Here is a 17,790-nt window from a genome sequence, read left to right as displayed (position 1 = left end):
AAGGTGGTAGAAAATGACATATACACACACAGAGAAACATACTCAGTGACAGAGACATAATTATACAGACATTCCTGCATGTTTTCAAAAAAGAAGACAGATATACATATGTACGCAGAGAGAAAAAAGAATATAGAGAGAAATACAAAGAGGCACATTCATTCAAGATTTCAAAACACACACACCTATACCCACACACACAGAGAAGTGAAAAAAAGAAGGAATGAGGGAAAGGAAGGAATTATTTCGTAAATGGGAAGTTCAACATAATTAAGAAAGAAAAAATGTGTTTCTCTAAGTTTGGCATCATTTAAACCACGTTTGTGAATATGACCAAATAATCTCATTTATTTAACACAATAAATGTTCTCTGTCTGGGGAGACTAAAAGTATATCTCAATGCCATTGGGCTCCGAGTTTTATTTCACATGAATCTTAGATAAGAACGTAAGAAACATGTCCCTCTACAGACTATCATCATAGCTTAGATGTCTTCAGTTCCAAAAGGAGATTTTGAAATATGATTTATACATATCATGATCAAGTATCATCTGTATACAGTTATATGCACATCTGCACATGTGAGGAACTCAAAAGCAAACCTCAGTTTTAACTTGAAGTAGTTTGAAAGTGACTTACTGGCATTTCTACCATTGGGACCAGCTTCTCCATAATATCATTCACTGTGTCGCCATTTGTTGCTGTTAAATCCAATGGCTATAAAAAGTACAGAGAAAAAATGTTACAAAATAACTTAAAACCACATGATTATATAAGTATAGTCCAATCATTACTTATAACCTACAATCTGTACTGACAACTCTAATGGACACTGAATACCTTCATTTCTTCCCTTTATATAACATAACACTGGAAGACTGCCAGTCTAACATAGTTATCTTAAAATTAAGGACTTGGGTAAAGGGCACTCAAACATCGCAGGTAACAGGTTGTGTGTATGATAAAAGGAAACTGAGGAGCCATGGGGGCTGGAACTCAGCATCCTGGTTCTTCTTCCACTATGGTACCAATGGGGGTAGCTGGGTCGGGAGGTGGTAAAAGACCAGAGCCCTTCGCTTCCCCCCTCCCCACTGTACTTTCTTGGTTTTATAGCTCTTTTCAGCACAGTTCTAGGAAAATCAGAAGTTGCTGCACTTTCTCTTATTTGTAAAAACCAATGTCATTAAGCACTTTCTCCGTATTGGACTTTGTAAGTAATTGCTATGTGTTGAAATCTGTTGCAGCGATAGATTGAGGAATCCAAAATAAACATTTTAGATATGAAGCCCCACACAACATTAACTTAAAATTTCAATATTTTATATATTTGTGACTGAAGTTAATCGAAACAGGAAAAAAGACAGAGACAGACAGAAAGAGAGAGAGACAGAGGGAGGACATGAAGGCATGTTTAGGGTTCAGGGATCATCTTGGGGGTAAGGCAAGTGAGTTGGCATTGGATTTGTATGCTTGTATAAAACCATCAAAGATCATTTCAAAGTCATCTGCTAAAAATATAGAAAGTCTGAAGGATCATTGTTGAATTCTAAGAATTTTATAAGAAAGATAGAAAAAAACAGGAGGAAAAAAGTCCTAAAGTAAGAATAGCTAAAAAAAAAAAATTTCCTAATTTGTCTATAGAGAAAAATTACAGATTTAGTTTAAGTGTAATGAAATGCACAGGTGACTGAAAAATTGCCAGACTTCAAAAGGCCAAACTATAAACAGAAAAATCATGGAAAACCATGCAAATATATGTATTAAGGATCATTGTTGACTACTCACTGGAGAAATAAACATGATGGAGAATATTTAAGTACTAAAATGTTATAAGAATGGTCTATGTTCTGGGAATATCTCTTCATGAACAAACGGGAAATAAACACAGTATCACATGAGGAAAAGCTGAAACAGTACCTCTATTCAAGTGTTTGCACTCCTCAAAAGGCTATCAAAATGATTACAGTATAAAATATAAAACCAATAGAATTGTGGGTGAAAATCAGTAGAAATGTTTATTTTCAAGGAATTGAATCTAACTCACAATGGTGTTCAAAGACATTGGGAAGATTGCTCATGTACAGTACTGAGCCTTTCGCACAGCTGAAATCAAGCAAGCAGAGGCCAGACAGCATTTCCCTGCAGACTGTCTGCTCTTCTCTGCTCTGAAGACAGACAGAGCTGGTTCAGCAAAGTTAGGGAGAGTGTTTTCATGATTTATGGTACTGGCTAGAAATCACTTTTATACCACACTTTCCTCTTTAATTACTGTTATGTAGAACCTAGACCTCGTATGAAGAACAAATTGCTTTGGCGATCTAAAGTATCTTCATAATGTTTATAGTTACTCTAGTGCAATTTCAGCAGGGGCACGTTAGAATACTGACTCTAAGTGTGTTTTGTACCCATTAGCGTTGATAAAGTCAGGATCATGGGGACCTTTAAAGCTACATTCCTGTCTTAGAGTAGGAAAGTTCTTCAGTGCTCTGCATTCTACAGAAGAGTTAAATTGCTGACCTTCACTGAATCTAGTGGTGGAAGTGAATAATAATATAAGGCTTAGAAGGACAGACAACTATTTTTAATACATATTGGTATAACTTGATGATAGAAAAATTGTATAGTGTGTGTGAGGTCATGAGTTCTATCAAAAGCACTGTACACACTGATAATGCCCCTCCCTAAACACACACAAGCACACACACAAGCATACACACACACACATTAAGTTTATATAGATGATTTATAATCACAAGTTACACGGAAAGATATCCTTATGCCTAAGAGATTCACATAGAATGCGGATAAGGAGCCATGACGACATAGCTGGGCTTCACAATAAGGTGTGAGAGTGCGCGGAAGAGAATAAGGAAGAGTAGAGGGCAGATTAAATAGGGAAAGTACACCAGACAGCTAAATATGTAGAGAGAGTGTAATTCTTGACAATGTTTTGCTTATAATTAGCTTATGTACTCTTCTATGATTAGAATTACTTAGGATTAGATGAAATATTTTAAAACATAAGCAACACTAGAAACAACACAGAAGTCTCTAAGTAATAGGGACTGAGGAAAAATAGTTTAATTCTATTAGAAACATTGGATTGAGAATGTATGTTGTTGACACAAACTGCCTCAACTTTCAGTCATTGAACTAAAATATTTCCTCTTTCTTGGCACTGTAGCTAATGTGTATTAACCTTGTTTCATGTTGCTTTCTACAGATCACATGTAAAAGACATATGTGTGCATGGCATACACATATATCATTTCCACACACTACTGCCTAAATTCTCATCCTCTCTTCTCCACCCTCTTCTTATAGCTCCATGTTCCACTACTTTACAAACTGCCTGTCTGTCTCCTAGTCATGAACCTGGAATGCCATTTCCTGTATAATATCACATACGCTGTCACAGCTTGCATCATCATCGGTAAATATCTGCAGTGAAACTGATTCGTCTTTGTTCTTCTTGGCGTCCTTAATGCATCTGATCAAATGCAATAAAAAACATACAATATAGTAAAATTAATTTGCTAGTAGGATATTTCAAGCTAATTATTGTTAATATTTTATCAAAATCAGCTTTAACTACAAGACTGTCAGTTCAGCACAATGCATTATTTGATTAGGGAATATTCAGAAATGTTTCAGAAAGAAAGACATGGCCAGGCAATATATTACACACTGACCTAGGAAGCATAGACCAGGCTTCAAAATGTTTTGTCTGCAGGGGAAGGGGGGAACCTGCTTGACTTCAAAGTAGGAAGCCTCAGATGGCTTGAGCATACATGGTAGAGTAACCTCTACTGAGTGGAATTTAAAATAAGTCTGGGGAAGACTGCTCACTCCAATATACAGAAGAGATGCTGAAGGGCATAGTATGCAGAACTTCCTCAGAATTAAACAAAGTATGCATATTAACAGGACAACTTAAAGCAGTGGCCAGGAAACCTCTAATCAACACTGCATATAGAGACAGACTATCAAATACATTTTTATAGAAGAAATAAAGCATAGAATGCCATTGTTATATCACTAAGGAATTAAAGTATGAACACAAGTAAAATACCTTTTGAGCCAATAGTGCCACTGATTTTTCCGTTCTGTGGAACTGTAATGTAAAAAGTAAATAAATAAATAAATAAATAAATAAATAAAATTAAGAAGAATCTTGAAAAATACTAAGATTTTCAATATGATTCCTCATACAGATATTATAAAGCAATTGCTGTCCATGAGGGTGCCAGTGTAGGTGGCATTCTCCACATTACTTGGTTGCTGATTGACCCATTATTTCACAGGAAATCATATATGATGGAAAGTGAGCTTTAGTGTGGGTGTTGGTTGGGAAATAAAAGCCTTGACCACAACTATGTAATGAGAGCTGTGTGACCATGGCTGGGCCAACAATGGCTTCAAGCTTTAGTTTCCAGTGTCTAAGGATAAAGTTTACAGTGTCCTATAAGATTAAGCTGCTGTTCTACTACTCACTGCTCACCCACTTTATATTCTGCCTGAAACCATTTTTATCAGAAGGGGGAATTATGCTTGTGGCCCCCAACCTGCACATGTACATAGACAACACATCTAATATCACCAAATTACAAGGTGACATAGTAGGAAACATCAAAGGAACTTGGTGATATGCATTGTGAAAATGCCTGATACATACTTAATTGAATGTGAATTAGTCTAAATATGACTTCCAAACTTTATGGGAAAAAAATGTTGTCATGAAACACTTCATACATCCTGACCTACTTTTTTTCTCCTTTATTAATTTATTCTTGTTACATCTCAATGGTTATCCCATCCCTTGTATCCTCCCACTCTTCCCTCCCTCCCATTTTCCCCTTATTCCCCTCCCCTATGACTGTTCCTGAGGGGGATTACCTCCCCCTGTATATGTTCATAGGGTATCAAGTCTCTTCTTGGTAACCTGCTGTCCTTCCTCTGAGTGCCACCAGGTCTCCCCCTCCAGGGGACATGGTCAAAGGTGAGGCACCAGAGTATGTGACAGCCTTATTCATAATAGCCAGAACATGGAAACAGCCTAAGTGTCCCTCAATAAAAGAATGGATAAAGAAACTGTGGTACATATACACTATGGAATACTATTCAGCTATTAAAAACAAGGAATTCTCGAAATTTGTGGATAAATGGATTGAGCTAGAAAAGGTCATAATGAGTGAGTTAACCCAGAAACAGAAAGACTCAAATGGTATATACTCACTTATATCTGCATATTAGCCCAAGGGGCATGTCCCACGAAAGCCTTCACTTACCAGGAAACTGAGACAGAGGGGAGGACATTCTATTGGGACTCTAGATGAGAGAAGCATGGGAGAATGGCAAAGTAGAAGGATCCAGAGGGTCCTAGAAGCCTACAAGTAGAACATTATGATAGGCAGATATGGGCTCAGGGTTCCCGCTCAAACCAAGGCACCAGCCAAGGACAATACAGGCGGTAAACGTTAAACCCCTACCCAGATCTAGACAATGGTCAGAACAGTCTCCACAGTAGAGTGGAGAGTGGGATATGACTTTCTCACATACTCTGATGTACTTTCTCACATATTCAGCATTGGAGAGAGAACAGGCATTAACATAATCTTCAGAGACATTATCAAAGGAAAAGTAAATACCCAGAGAACTCAAAGACGATCTTCTTCCTCAAGCCTATGGAAATGCTTTTCGAGCTAAAGAGCAAAGTGACAGAGCCCAGAATGAGTAATAAACTTGCCAGCCCGTGTGTTAGTCGAGTCAACTCTGTTATGAGACTAGAACATCGAATAGAAGATGCAGAAAGTCCTACATGGAGGGTTGCATGGGATGAACTCTTCATGTGGAAAAGAAATATGATTTTGGGGTACGCTTGCATAGACTAGAAGCTCTATGGTATACAGTCCCTGTGATCCTCACTTTGTACTCAAGGTATTATTCCCAGAACACCACGATAGCATCATCGCTCTAAAGATAAGTGTGAGTTTGACATTTACCTGCACACCACAAAGCAACTGTGACTCTGATGGTCTAAAAGCACTGGTCCTCATCTGTTGACTACAGACACCAGTGGTATTCTGCTGCACAGACTTTCAAGAATGTGAGCAATTCATGAGTAACAATTGTCTTTGATACAATTAAATACTATTTTATTAGGAAATTAACTTGGAGTGTAGGAGGTAGTTTTAAAAGTCAATTATACTGCACAACATCATTGCTGAGAGATCACTCTGTGCACTTTCAGTCCCAGATGATATTGGGGAGAAGAACGTGGAGAGTGGGGTAAGGCAACGACCTTTATAGACCACAATGCACTTCATTTCTACCCCAAGAATCTCATGTAGTCCTGATGAACATCACAGACCAATGTCTAAGGAAACCACGTAGATGTAGAAATGTGTGTGGTAAAAATATAGACAAACTTGGTCATCATAGGAGAAAAACAGTTGGGTTGGCAGAATGCAGACAATGAGACTAAAATAAATGCTGAGTTTATAAATATCCCGGTTAATTGGTTTCTTTTTCTTGTGAGTTAGACAGCATTAAACTGACCCCCAGTGTCCACAGCCAGCCTTTTTGAACACAGTTCCAAGCAGTAGGTCTTACCTGAAAGTGGCCACAAAATTTCCCGATGGCCAGAACAGGTGAATGGACTTGCTAGTAGGGGTCTTATCTAGTCCACCTGTGTCCACATGGTGGTCATCCAGACATAAGCAACTCAGACGAATGAAGTGTTTTATTTTAAACTTTCTCTTACGCCTAGAAACAGAATCAAGTATCTCTGTTAGTTTGCTTTTCATTGTAGTTGATTTTGCTTGGAGGAAGAGCCAGTTCTTCCTGCCTCAGAGCAGAGGAGGCCTCGCCCATCTCTAGGATCCTGGCACCGCTCACAGCTCATGCCGTGATAGTTGTACCTCAACAAACCATGTGTTGAAGGAAGTTCTTGGGTACACACTTTTCAATGGTCACAAATAGCAATTGACTGTTCTCTCTGTGACTGGTAGCTGTTTAGACTAACTATACTATGGATTTTAAAGGGCATGTGTTTCCAATTTTCCTACTCTATTTTGTTGAGTACTAACCTTGCTTTGTTTATTCCATAATTTCCATACCAAGAAAATAAATGAAAGTTTTATGTGTTTTTTAAGTTTATTTTTAATGTATGCACTTTACATCCCGATTGTGGACCCTCCCTCATCTCCTTCCAGTCCTACCCTCCCTTCCTCTTCCAATTTCCCCATTTTCCCCTTCGTCTAGTCCTCAGCAAGGGGGAGCCCTCCTCCCCTACCCTCTGACCCCAGCCTATCAAGTCTCATCAGGACTTTCTGCATCCTCTTCTTCTTTGGGTTGGCATGGACGCCCCACCTGGAGCAGGCAATCACTGTGTGGGCAGCAGGGTCCATTTCAGAGGCAGCCCCTGCTCCTCATAGAATGAGGCTCACATGGAGACTGTATTGCCTACTGACTGCATCTGAGCAGGGGCTCTAGTTCCTCGTCATGGATGGTTCTTAGTTGGTGCATCAGTCTCTGTAGGTCCCCTGGGCCCAGATTTGTTCGCTCTGTTGTTCTCCTTGTGGAGCTCCTGTCCCTTTCCTATTCCCCCACTCTTCCCTAAGTTTCTCTGAGCTCTGCCTCAAAGTTTGGCTATACCACTGCTGGGCATAAGCCCAAAAGAACTCCACCATACAACAAGGACATTTGCTCAACTATGTTCATAGCAGCTTTATTCTTAATAGCCAGAATCTGGAAACAACCTAAATGTCTCTCAACCGAAGAAAAGCTAAACAGACTTGAGGACATTTACACAGTGGAATACTACTCAGCTATTAAAAACAAAGAAATCATGAAACTTGCAAACAAATGGATGGAACTAGAAAAGACCATTCTGAGGGAGGTAACCCAGACCCAGAAATACAGACATGGTATATACTCACTTATAAATGGATATTAGCCATATAATAATCCACAACCTAAAGAAACTGAATAAAAAGGACGAGCCTGGGGAGGATGCTTAATTCTCATCAGAACTAGAATAGACACTGGAAGTGCTTGAAGAGAGGGAACAGGATGGGAGCTTCCCATAGAGGCCCTCTGCAAGACGCCACCAGCAGGGGATCTAAGCAAATGCTGAGACTCACAGCCAAACTTTGGGTCAAGTTTTATTTTTTAATTAAATGCATTTCATAATGTTTCCAAAATAAATAATAGAGAAATGTTACCGGGCATGGTGGCACACGTCTGTAATCCCAGCACTCGGGAAACAGAGGCAGGCAGATCTCTGTAAGTTCAAGGACAGCCTGGTCTACAAAGTGAGTCCAGGACAGGCAAGGCTGCACAGAGAAACCCTGTCTCTAAAAACAAACAAACGAACAAACAACAAATAGAAATGTTATCTGACTTAATAATATTCACATGGCATATACGCATATATATTAATCAAAATTCAGAAGAAATGCTTAAACCTCTAGCTTCTAATTACAATATTTCTGATAAGAGATAATCTGCCTTGAAAATGGAAATAATGACATCATCTCTTACAACCCTGATGACCCTGTTTCCATAATACAAAGGACAATCTCAAAATAGCTTCAGTTACTATTGTAACACAACCAAAGGGGAAGAAATTTATTGACTTTAAGAAAACCAACTGTTTTAGTTACATTTATTTGTTTGTTTTTGTTGTTGTTGTTTTGTGGGGATTGTTTTGTTTCTTGAGACAGGGTTCCTCTGTGTAGTCTTGACTGTCCTTGAATCATTCTGTACACCAGGCTGGCCTCAAACTCACTGAGACATGACTGCCCCTGCCTCCTGAGTGCTGGCCTTAAAGACTTGCGCCACCACCACCCGGCTGGCTTCCTTTATTCTCAAAAATCAAACTGAAATTCAGTTTCTCAATTACTTTCCCAACTACACTATATGGTAAATGCTCAGTGTTTTCTTTTAAGTTTAAAATGAGCTGACTACGATATTTTAAAATAAAATGTGAGGTTCTCCTACTGTGGACCAAAGAGGAGCTGAAGAGAAAGACAAGAAAAATGGACAGACCGACAGACAAGCTGAGCCATTCACTTATTTTAGGCCTGTAGCGGTCAGACACTAAGTCACCATTTTCTAGGCTGGGAACTTAGAGTGACTGATCAGAAGAAATGCACCCAGGTGGTTTTTGTCACAATGTGTGAGGTAGATCTTCAGGAATATTATTTACCAATGACCAGAAAGTGTATGCCCAACAGTAAACAGGCTGGGTTTTTTTTTTTTTTTGATGTCTGTCCCATAATCTATTCATTTATGTACTTCAAGAACACCCTTAAAACAGTTACTTGATAAGGTCAGTATCAATTTCCTTCCTTTCAGAATAATATCAAGGCAACGATCATGGCCCTGGAAATTCTATGTGATGTGGTCCCAGACGACACTTCCTTGGTTCCATGTGACAATACAACCCTGCATAAGGCTTCAATCACACCAGGTTTCTCTAGCCTCTGCAGGATCACCAAGCAGTACTTACTTGGTACCAATCCTGTCCTCTGCTTAGTGTAGGGATGGTATCTGCTTCTCACCTCTTCACATCAATTTGGAAGTTATAGGCTCAGAGATGCTTACATATGTGGCCCCTTCTGAGTACCCATTATAAATGGATTTTCCCCTCTTGGGTTTATAGTCTGTCTGTAAACAGAGGAACCCTGTTTCTCATGTTTTTAATATTTTATTTTGATAAAATGTTTCATTGTGTGGACTACAAGATCCACAAGCATATTACTTACACAGACGCTTCAGGATAGCTAGACCTGATGGTCTGTGATATCACTCCTGCCTTCTTTTCAAGTTTGTAGCTATATTTTCACCAGAATCTAACAGCAGAATAGAATCATAAGTAGCACATGTTAAGAATTTGACTAAAACCTTTGTAAAAAAAATAGTGAAAGTCTACACAGATCAAAATCCATTAAGAAGTTTGTGATACTAAGGAATTTTGAGAATAAGAGAAATACTCCTCCCATAGAAAGAGTAAACCAATTGGTCATCTAATACCTAATGGACAGTCCTGAAAAATACATATACAAGAAACATTATCCTAGCTGAGTAGATTATATATATGTAGTTAAGGATACATGTATATTTATATCCACACACACATATATATGTCCCTTAATGTGCATATGTGTATGTAACAACAATTAAAAAATAAGCCATGATCTTACAAGAGAACAAGGAAAGGAATGTGAGAAGATATGGAATAGGAAAAAGAGGGGGGAGAGAGTGAAGAGTAATTATATTTTTAAAAAACCCAAAAGCCTACTTATTTTTGTAAGTTAAAGCCTAATCAAAGTGTAGGCTCTCACAGTAAGCAGGCATGATGCACATACTCACAGGTTATTAGACACAATCAAAACATCATTAAACAAAGAGAAGAAGCGTTTTTTCCTTGTCCAGCCATTTCTGACTTCCACTGGACCGAGACAGAGTAACAGTCGATCTTTTTCTTGCTTGGCGAACTCCTCAATGAATTCCATCTCTGAAAATAAGGATTCTCCTGGTAAGCGTCTCCTCCTAGAGAACAGGATATTCAGTGGATAAGTTCTATAACCGATGTTCATACTAAATTTCAAAGGGTGTGTGGGGTTAAAACATAGGCTCAGTTCACAATGCACGGTTCTGTTGACTTCTAGGCAGATTTAAAATGTAACAGAAAAGGAGAGGTCACTCAAGAAGGGAAGGACTGGGACCAGACTGAAGAAGTAGACTGTTTTCAGACAGTATCGACGTGATGGTCATGGGAAGGGTTTCAGGAAGGGCATCTGATGTGGTCAGGATCCCTGGTTCTCAACCTTCCAAATGTTTTAACACTTTAATACAGTTTCTCATGCTGTGCTGACACCCAATCATAGAGTTATTTCATTGCTACTTCATAACTTTAATTTTTATTCTCTTCTGACTCCTAATGTAAGTATGATAGGCAGATATTTGATATGCCACCGCCAAAGGGGTCATGACCCACAAGTTGAGAACCACTGGTCTAAAGTAAGAGAAGTGGTGAGTGAGGTAATTCTGTTTCAATTAAAACCATTTTTAAAAATTTAGTAATAAAGAATATCCATTTTTCCAATGGGATTTATGAATATTATTCATTATTTAAAATAAAATCAGGAAATACACTACAAGGCATTATATTGAAGAGAAGAAGAAATACATACTAGATAGATTCACAAAAATGCACACATCAATGTCAAACATGAAATGAAGGCCCTTGTAAAATATGGTGCTTTAAAAAAAGTGATTCCTAACTACAATAATATGTGTGCAATAACAGGAGGAATGCTTGTGCCAAACATTATGAAATCTACCTTGAACTTTAAATAATTCTAAATTCCTAATTCTTTTAACTTATGAAAGGTCAACTTGAAAAAGGCAGCGTGTAGATATCATTAATCCTGTGAGTCTTAGAGTCTAAAAGATGTAAGCACTGTAGATTTTAAAGAGCAATGTGCTTTACTGTGATACAGTCAGAAAGTTGTACGCACAAGGAAGTCAGACAGCATTCAAGTCTATAGAGAAGGGTTCATGTGAATTAGTACATAGGAGGATACATGGTTTTATAGTTTATACAGGACAGCCTACAGATACAAAGAACTGTGACTAAAGCAACCTGGAAGATACTCTGCAAATCTCATAATTAAATATGCAGGATACCGTGCACACATAATAATCATGGAGAGCCATGGAAAATTGCAATGCTTATGTCTTCAAATAGGTTGAATTTTGGTGATAGTAATAAATTGTACCTTCTGGATACTGTGTATCTTATTATGTAATTTTACAGTAGTAATTAAGATAGCAAAACTCTACAAACTGTAAAGTTCTTTATGAAGATTTTCTACTGAATAATTCTTCTTTCAAATGACTGATACATTAGGATACAGTAAAAAAAAATATAGAAATACATTTATGTATTGGCATTGAAATGCCATAACTAAACCCACCCATTACTCTGTAAGCAAACATAGATATGAAAAAATAATCAGGTTATCCTAATGAGTTAAACTAGTTAGGGCTCGGGTAGCACATATACCCAGAGATGACAGTCTTTGTCCGGATCAAGATGTAGTGGAGAAAGATTTATTGCAGCTAGAAACAAATGAAAAAACGAACAAACAAACAAACAAAAAACAGTCCTAATCAAGAATGTGTGAACTAATTCTTGTCCAGCAAGAGAATCCATTTCCCTTGCCTCTGGGAAAAGGACAGATGCCACCCACTGACCTGTGGCTCCTGATATCCTGATTAGGATAGCAACACTCATGCTGGCCTCAGTTAACTGAAGGGAAAGTAAAATTACTTGTTCTACATCACAAAGTCCCTGCTTAGATTTCAGTCAGTTCCCAAACAAGCCTATCTCCTCCATTATGCTACCCCCTAGAATGTTGGAGAACCACTATCCCTTTGTGAAGGCAGTTTTTTTCTTTACCACAGCTCTCTCCACTTCTCTCTCCTGACATTCTCCTTTCTCTACTAAACAGCTTAATCACATTAAGTCTTTTTTCCCCTTTGTTCTGAACTCTTCTAGATGACTCTGAACAGTTTTCTTCTCTGATCCATAGTAAATTCTTCCCTGTAATCATCGAGTGGCCTCGATTTTTAAAAAATTTTTTTTCCAGTGCCCAGCTAATACACTTGAATATTTAAAATACATATTTTCCTATGTGACTATTTACTCTGCCCAAAACTTACACTACATTGTTCGAGGATTGTGTACAGGAACACCACAAATTTTCATAAGAAGGCACTGAAGATGCCTGTGAATCAGTGTGAAAGAGAGACAGCAGCCTATGGTTGTCATTACATACATCAAGTAATAATAGACAGGTCTGATTTTAAAGAATAGTCCCAATTCAGTTTCATGATAAACAATATTGAAAGTAAATGAACATGTTTGGAAAATTCTTGTCTAATCTGAATCAATGTTGAAATATTGAGAATTAGGTTCCAAAGAACAGAATATATATTTGAAACAATACCAATGTACTGAAAACAAGAGAGTTCTGGAGATTTTGCAGTTGATATCTGACCAGTTTCTAACAAACCCTTGTGGTCATGATGGACTCCATAATTAGTAAAACAGTAAAGAATTCTCTCTCAGAACTTGGGAAGATATTTTTTGACGATATACAGACACCATTCTCCTGTAGAGCACAAAACACACCTCCATGACATGGTAACATTGTTTCTTTGGGGGGAATGGTTCTAAATGCTGCTAACATGAGTGGCTTTTCATGAAGCCACTGCTGAGTTAAGACTTAGTTCACATGGTCTGGAGGAATCAGGACAGAACCCTTCCTGGCACCATCAGCCTATCATGAGGATCATAATAGTCATGTAAAAATACCTTTACAGTGGAGCCTGGAATGGAGAATCTCTCAACAGCCGTCCAATTCTCCCTCTCTTTCCTGCCACTAAACACCACGGCTGCCTACAGCAGTCTGCAGACCAACCACTGAAGTCTGAAGATGCAGTAGTTGTCAAGTGAGAGGACACTGTGATGTCAAGATGGCAAAGCTCATGACATCACTGACACAGTGGCACAGCATTTCATTTCCCTTCACACTTTTGACTTTCAAGAATATTATTGAACCATATGAGTTTGTAAGGAATAACATATTTTCACAACCATAAATAAATATATGTATGTATATTGGATATATATCATATATAAGATGGACAATAGGTAGATGACAGATAGATAATAAGTAGACAGATAAATATAGATGTTAGAAAGATAGATAGATAACTACAATAATATGTACACGACAATAAGAAGAATTCTTGGGTACAACATTGTGGAATTTAGAATCATTCTCAAAGATTGTCAAGTCCTAATTTTTTATACTATTAAAAGTCCTTGGGTAAACAGGCAGCAGAAGCCACTACCACTGTGAACCTTAGAGTCTAACAGATTGAAAAAAAAATCACAGACCACTTTAAAGATAAACATGCTTTACTGAGATAGAATCAGAAAGATTCCTGCACAGAGAAGTCAGACAGCTTTGAAGAGTACAGAGGAGGACACACACACACACACACACACACACACATATATACACTAATGTTTATATAGTAAAGCTTAGTGATATGAAAATTGTGGCTGAAACATCTGAGAAATACTCTGTAAATCTCATAATTTCATATGTTGTATACTTTGGACACAAAGTGATCATAGACAGATTTTTTTCGTTTTCTTTTCATTGAGACAGGGTTTCTCTGTGATAGCCTTGGCTGTCCTAGACTCACTTTGTAGACCAGGCTGGCCTGCAAATTATAGAGGTCCACCTGCCTCTGCCTCCCTAGTGCTGGGATTAAAGGTGTGCACCACCACCACCCAGTGACAGATAATTTATAATTAGAATGTTTATGTCTTTAAAATGATTGAATTCTGGTGACAGTAATAAATTACGCCTTCTGGTAACTTTATAGTTTAACTGATATGGGTTATTTTACAGTATTAATAAGAAAACTCTTCCAAACCAAAAATTTCTTCATAAAGATATTCTGCTGAATAATTCTGACTTCAAATGACTGGTGCACTGGAGTGTGGTAAATAAAAGCAAATCAAAAATAAATGTATGTATTTTAATTCCAGAACTACGGTTATTTTTTTTTAAACCAATTAGATGTAAAGAAAATTATCAGGTTTTCCTAATAATTTTAACCTGTGATGAGCCAGAGAGGGCATATTTTCAGAAACCCCCGACCTGGACCTTCTCAAAATGGAGTATAGAAGGATTTCTGGGGACTAAAAAGGAGGAAACAAACAAAAGTATTCATCACAAATTTCTAAAATAGTTCTTCTCCAAAAAAAGAATCCTTTCTTTGGGCTCTGACAGAGGGACACATGGCTCTCCATTGACCTGTGGCAATTATCAGAATATTAACACCCATGCTAGTTTTCACTTGGAAAGACTTCTTTATTATGATTAGATTTCAAAGGAGTGGACAGTTTTATGCAGGCTTATCAAGGAGGAAAGCAACCAATAGCTTTACACACATGTTACTATTAACTACAACAATAACTAACATGACAAGATGTTCCTAATAAGGGTTCCACGGGGGCACCTTATCTTGGTGAAACTAACAGCTTTTTTTTTTTGGATTTAAAGTCAATTCCACAGAATGAAAATCATATCTGTTCTAGAAATCTAGCCAATTACCCAGGAATAATAAACTAATAGATATTAGAAGGGAACTTACTACCTCTATTTAATGAACAAGCATAATTATTAGCTGATTGCTAAGATAGATAGATAGATAAATAGATAGATAGATAGATAGATAGATAGATAGATAGATAGATAGATAGATATAGGTACTTATATGCACAGATAAGTGTAACCCTCCTCCCATCAAAAAGAAAATGTCATTAAAACAAGACAATTGGTTAAAATACACCTAGGCCCAACATATACATCTTCTACACAATTGCAGCAAATAAGACTCAGGAGAAAACACAGAAAGAGGCAAGAAACATGGGCAAGAAAAATCTAAAAATCTACTGTGAGTTTGTGTCTCCTAGAAGTAGCAAAGAAGCTTTATGTGTGTTGATTCAACAATATGGATGCCTAAACAAACAATATCAACTGGCATTCTAATGCGGAAGGCGGAAATTTCATAAAACTCTTCCTCCAACAAATATAGGCAAATAAGAAATGAAGAGAGAGGAAATATTAGTCTTCCCAAGGCATGAGCACCAAAATATGTTATCCAGCTCCAATGATCACCTCTGAAGTCATGGACATAAAGGCAACACTAATCAAACACAGCAGGTTCTATGTATATAGTTATGTACTTAAGTAGTAACAAGAAAAAGAAACATGAATTTGAGAGGGAGTGAGGAAGGGGTAGATAGAGGAAAAAATGGAATAAATGATGATCCAATTATAATTATATATAATAAATCTATATAATTACATATCAGACAGAAAATAATAAAATTATAACTCTATGCCCAGAAAAGCATGGCAACCAAGTGATATAGTAGGATCTAGAACTAGGAATATTATGACTCTGTTTTAAACAGGGCTTGGTAAAAATGGATTTCAAAATAATTTTCATGTGTAAAAGGTAAAAGGTGATTACAGGGTAGAAAGGCAATCTGTGACACTGGTTATTGCTTTTTAAAGATTAGTAAAAATCTCACTCTGAGTGGGAAATAGTATGGACAGAGGAAATGGTTGAAGAGAGGTTACAGGGTAGGAGAGTGAGTGTGGAGAAAAACGAAGGTGGAGAGCAGACATGGGGAAGAGGGGACAGGAGGACAGAGGGCGTGAGATAGAAGAGAAAGGCGGCTGGGCCATCTCTGAGACAGACTGCAGACCTACAACAGGGTAGGCTTCTGGGAGGATATGGGGGTGACTCTAGCTGAGAATCCTAGTAGCAGGGGTCCTGCAGACTGAAGAGGCCACCCTCTTAACTAATAGGGCCTCCTAGTGGAGGGAGGTGAACACCAACCCACCCACAAACACTTTGACCCAAAGTTTACCCTACCTACAAAATGTACAGGGATAAAGATAGGTCAGAGACTGAGGGAATGTCCAAGCAATGCCTGGTCCACTGTGAGACTCACTTCATGGGAGAGAGCCAGCTGCTGACACTGTTAATGATGCTCCGCGATGCTTGTAGATGGGAGCCTAGAATAGCTGTCCTCTGAGAGGCTCCAACCCAGCAGTGGATCACAACAGGTGCTGAGAGCAGAGCCAAACATTGGGCAGAGCACATGAAGTCTTGGAGAAGAAAGAGAGGAAGAACAGAAGGACTCAGAGGGGACAAGAGCTCCACAAGACCAACTAAGCCAACTAACCTGGGCCCAGAGGAGCACACAGAGGCTGATGCACCAACGAAGAAGGACCAGGCATGCATCCGACCTGGGCTCCCTTCACAGATGTAGCCGGTGGGTAGCTGCAAAGGGCAGACCTGGGGGAATGGTGCCCTTGGCAACACAGAGGACGGTGAGCATTCAATATATTATGTGGAATGCTTACACTTTTTGACTTTTGGTTTGCTTTGATCTGATTATGATTAGGATTTGGTCTGCTTTGCTTTGATTTGATTAGGACTGTGCTCTGGCTTTTTCTTGGTGAGTTAAGAAGCATTTAGCTATTTTTTTTTTTTTTACAGGATGTAGTAGTTGAAAGATTTTAACTTTTGAAGAGACTTTGGAGCTTTTAAGAGACAATATTTTAGAGTTTCAACTTTGTAAGTGACTTGTATATTTTAAAAGGACGACTTTCTTTCTTTCTTTTTTTTTTTTTTTTACAGTTTTTTCCTTTTTTTAATTAATTTATTCTTGTTACATCTCAATGGTTATCCCATCCCTTGTATCCTCCCATTCTTCCTTCCCTCCCATTTTCCCCTTATTCCCCTCCCCTATGACTGTTCCTGAGGGGAATTACCTCCCACTTTATATGCTCATAGGATATCAAGTCTCTTCTTGGTAACCTGCTGTCCTTCCTCTGAGTGCCACCAGGTCTCCCCTCCAGGGGACATGGTCAAAGGTGAGGCACCAGAGTATGTGAGAAAGTCATATCCCACTCTCCACTCTACTGTGGAGAATGTTCTGACTATTGGCTAGATCTGGGTAGGGGTTTAAAGTTTTATGGCCTGTATTGTCCTTGGCTGGTGCCTTAGTTTGAGCGGGACCCCTGGGCCCAAATCTGCCTATCATAATGTTCTACTTGTAGGTTTCTAGGACCCTCTGGATCCTTCTACTTTGCCATTCTCCCATGCTTCTCTCAT

General features: G+C 38.3%; 1 protein-coding gene across 5 annotated transcripts in view; it reads right to left on the bottom strand.

Moving 5' to 3' along the window:
* The window catches only part of LOC311590244 (rho GTPase-activating protein 20-like), a 52,278-nt gene that overhangs the window by 14,136 nt on the left and 20,352 nt on the right, over positions 1 to 17,790 (bottom strand). For 2 of the 5 annotated variants that reach the window (XM_084769112.1, XM_084769113.1), the window contains exons 5-10: positions 16,622 to 16,778; positions 10,378 to 10,557; positions 6,613 to 6,765; positions 4,073 to 4,114; positions 3,409 to 3,490; positions 640 to 717 (exon numbers count right to left, since the gene is read on the bottom strand). In XM_084769112.1, the coding sequence (XP_084625238.1) occupies positions 640 to 717; positions 3,409 to 3,490; positions 4,073 to 4,114; positions 6,613 to 6,765; positions 10,378 to 10,557; positions 16,622 to 16,773 (687 nt within the window). In that variant the 5' untranslated portion in view covers positions 16,774 to 16,778. Of the gene's footprint in view, positions 1 to 639; positions 718 to 3,408; positions 3,491 to 4,072; positions 4,115 to 6,612; positions 6,766 to 10,377; positions 10,558 to 13,390; positions 13,651 to 16,621; positions 16,779 to 17,790 lie in introns of those variants that run through there. The other 3 variants (XM_084769115.1, XM_084769114.1, XM_084769116.1) reach the window with 2 other exon arrangements.

The sequence above is a fragment of the Acomys minous genome (genome assembly GCF_964271855.1).
Source record: "Acomys minous genome assembly, chromosome: 19".
Classification (NCBI taxonomy): domain Eukaryota; kingdom Metazoa; phylum Chordata; class Mammalia; order Rodentia; family Muridae; genus Acomys; species Acomys minous.
Note: the sequence above shows the minus strand (reverse complement) of the source record. Positions and strands in the feature narration are given on the sequence as shown.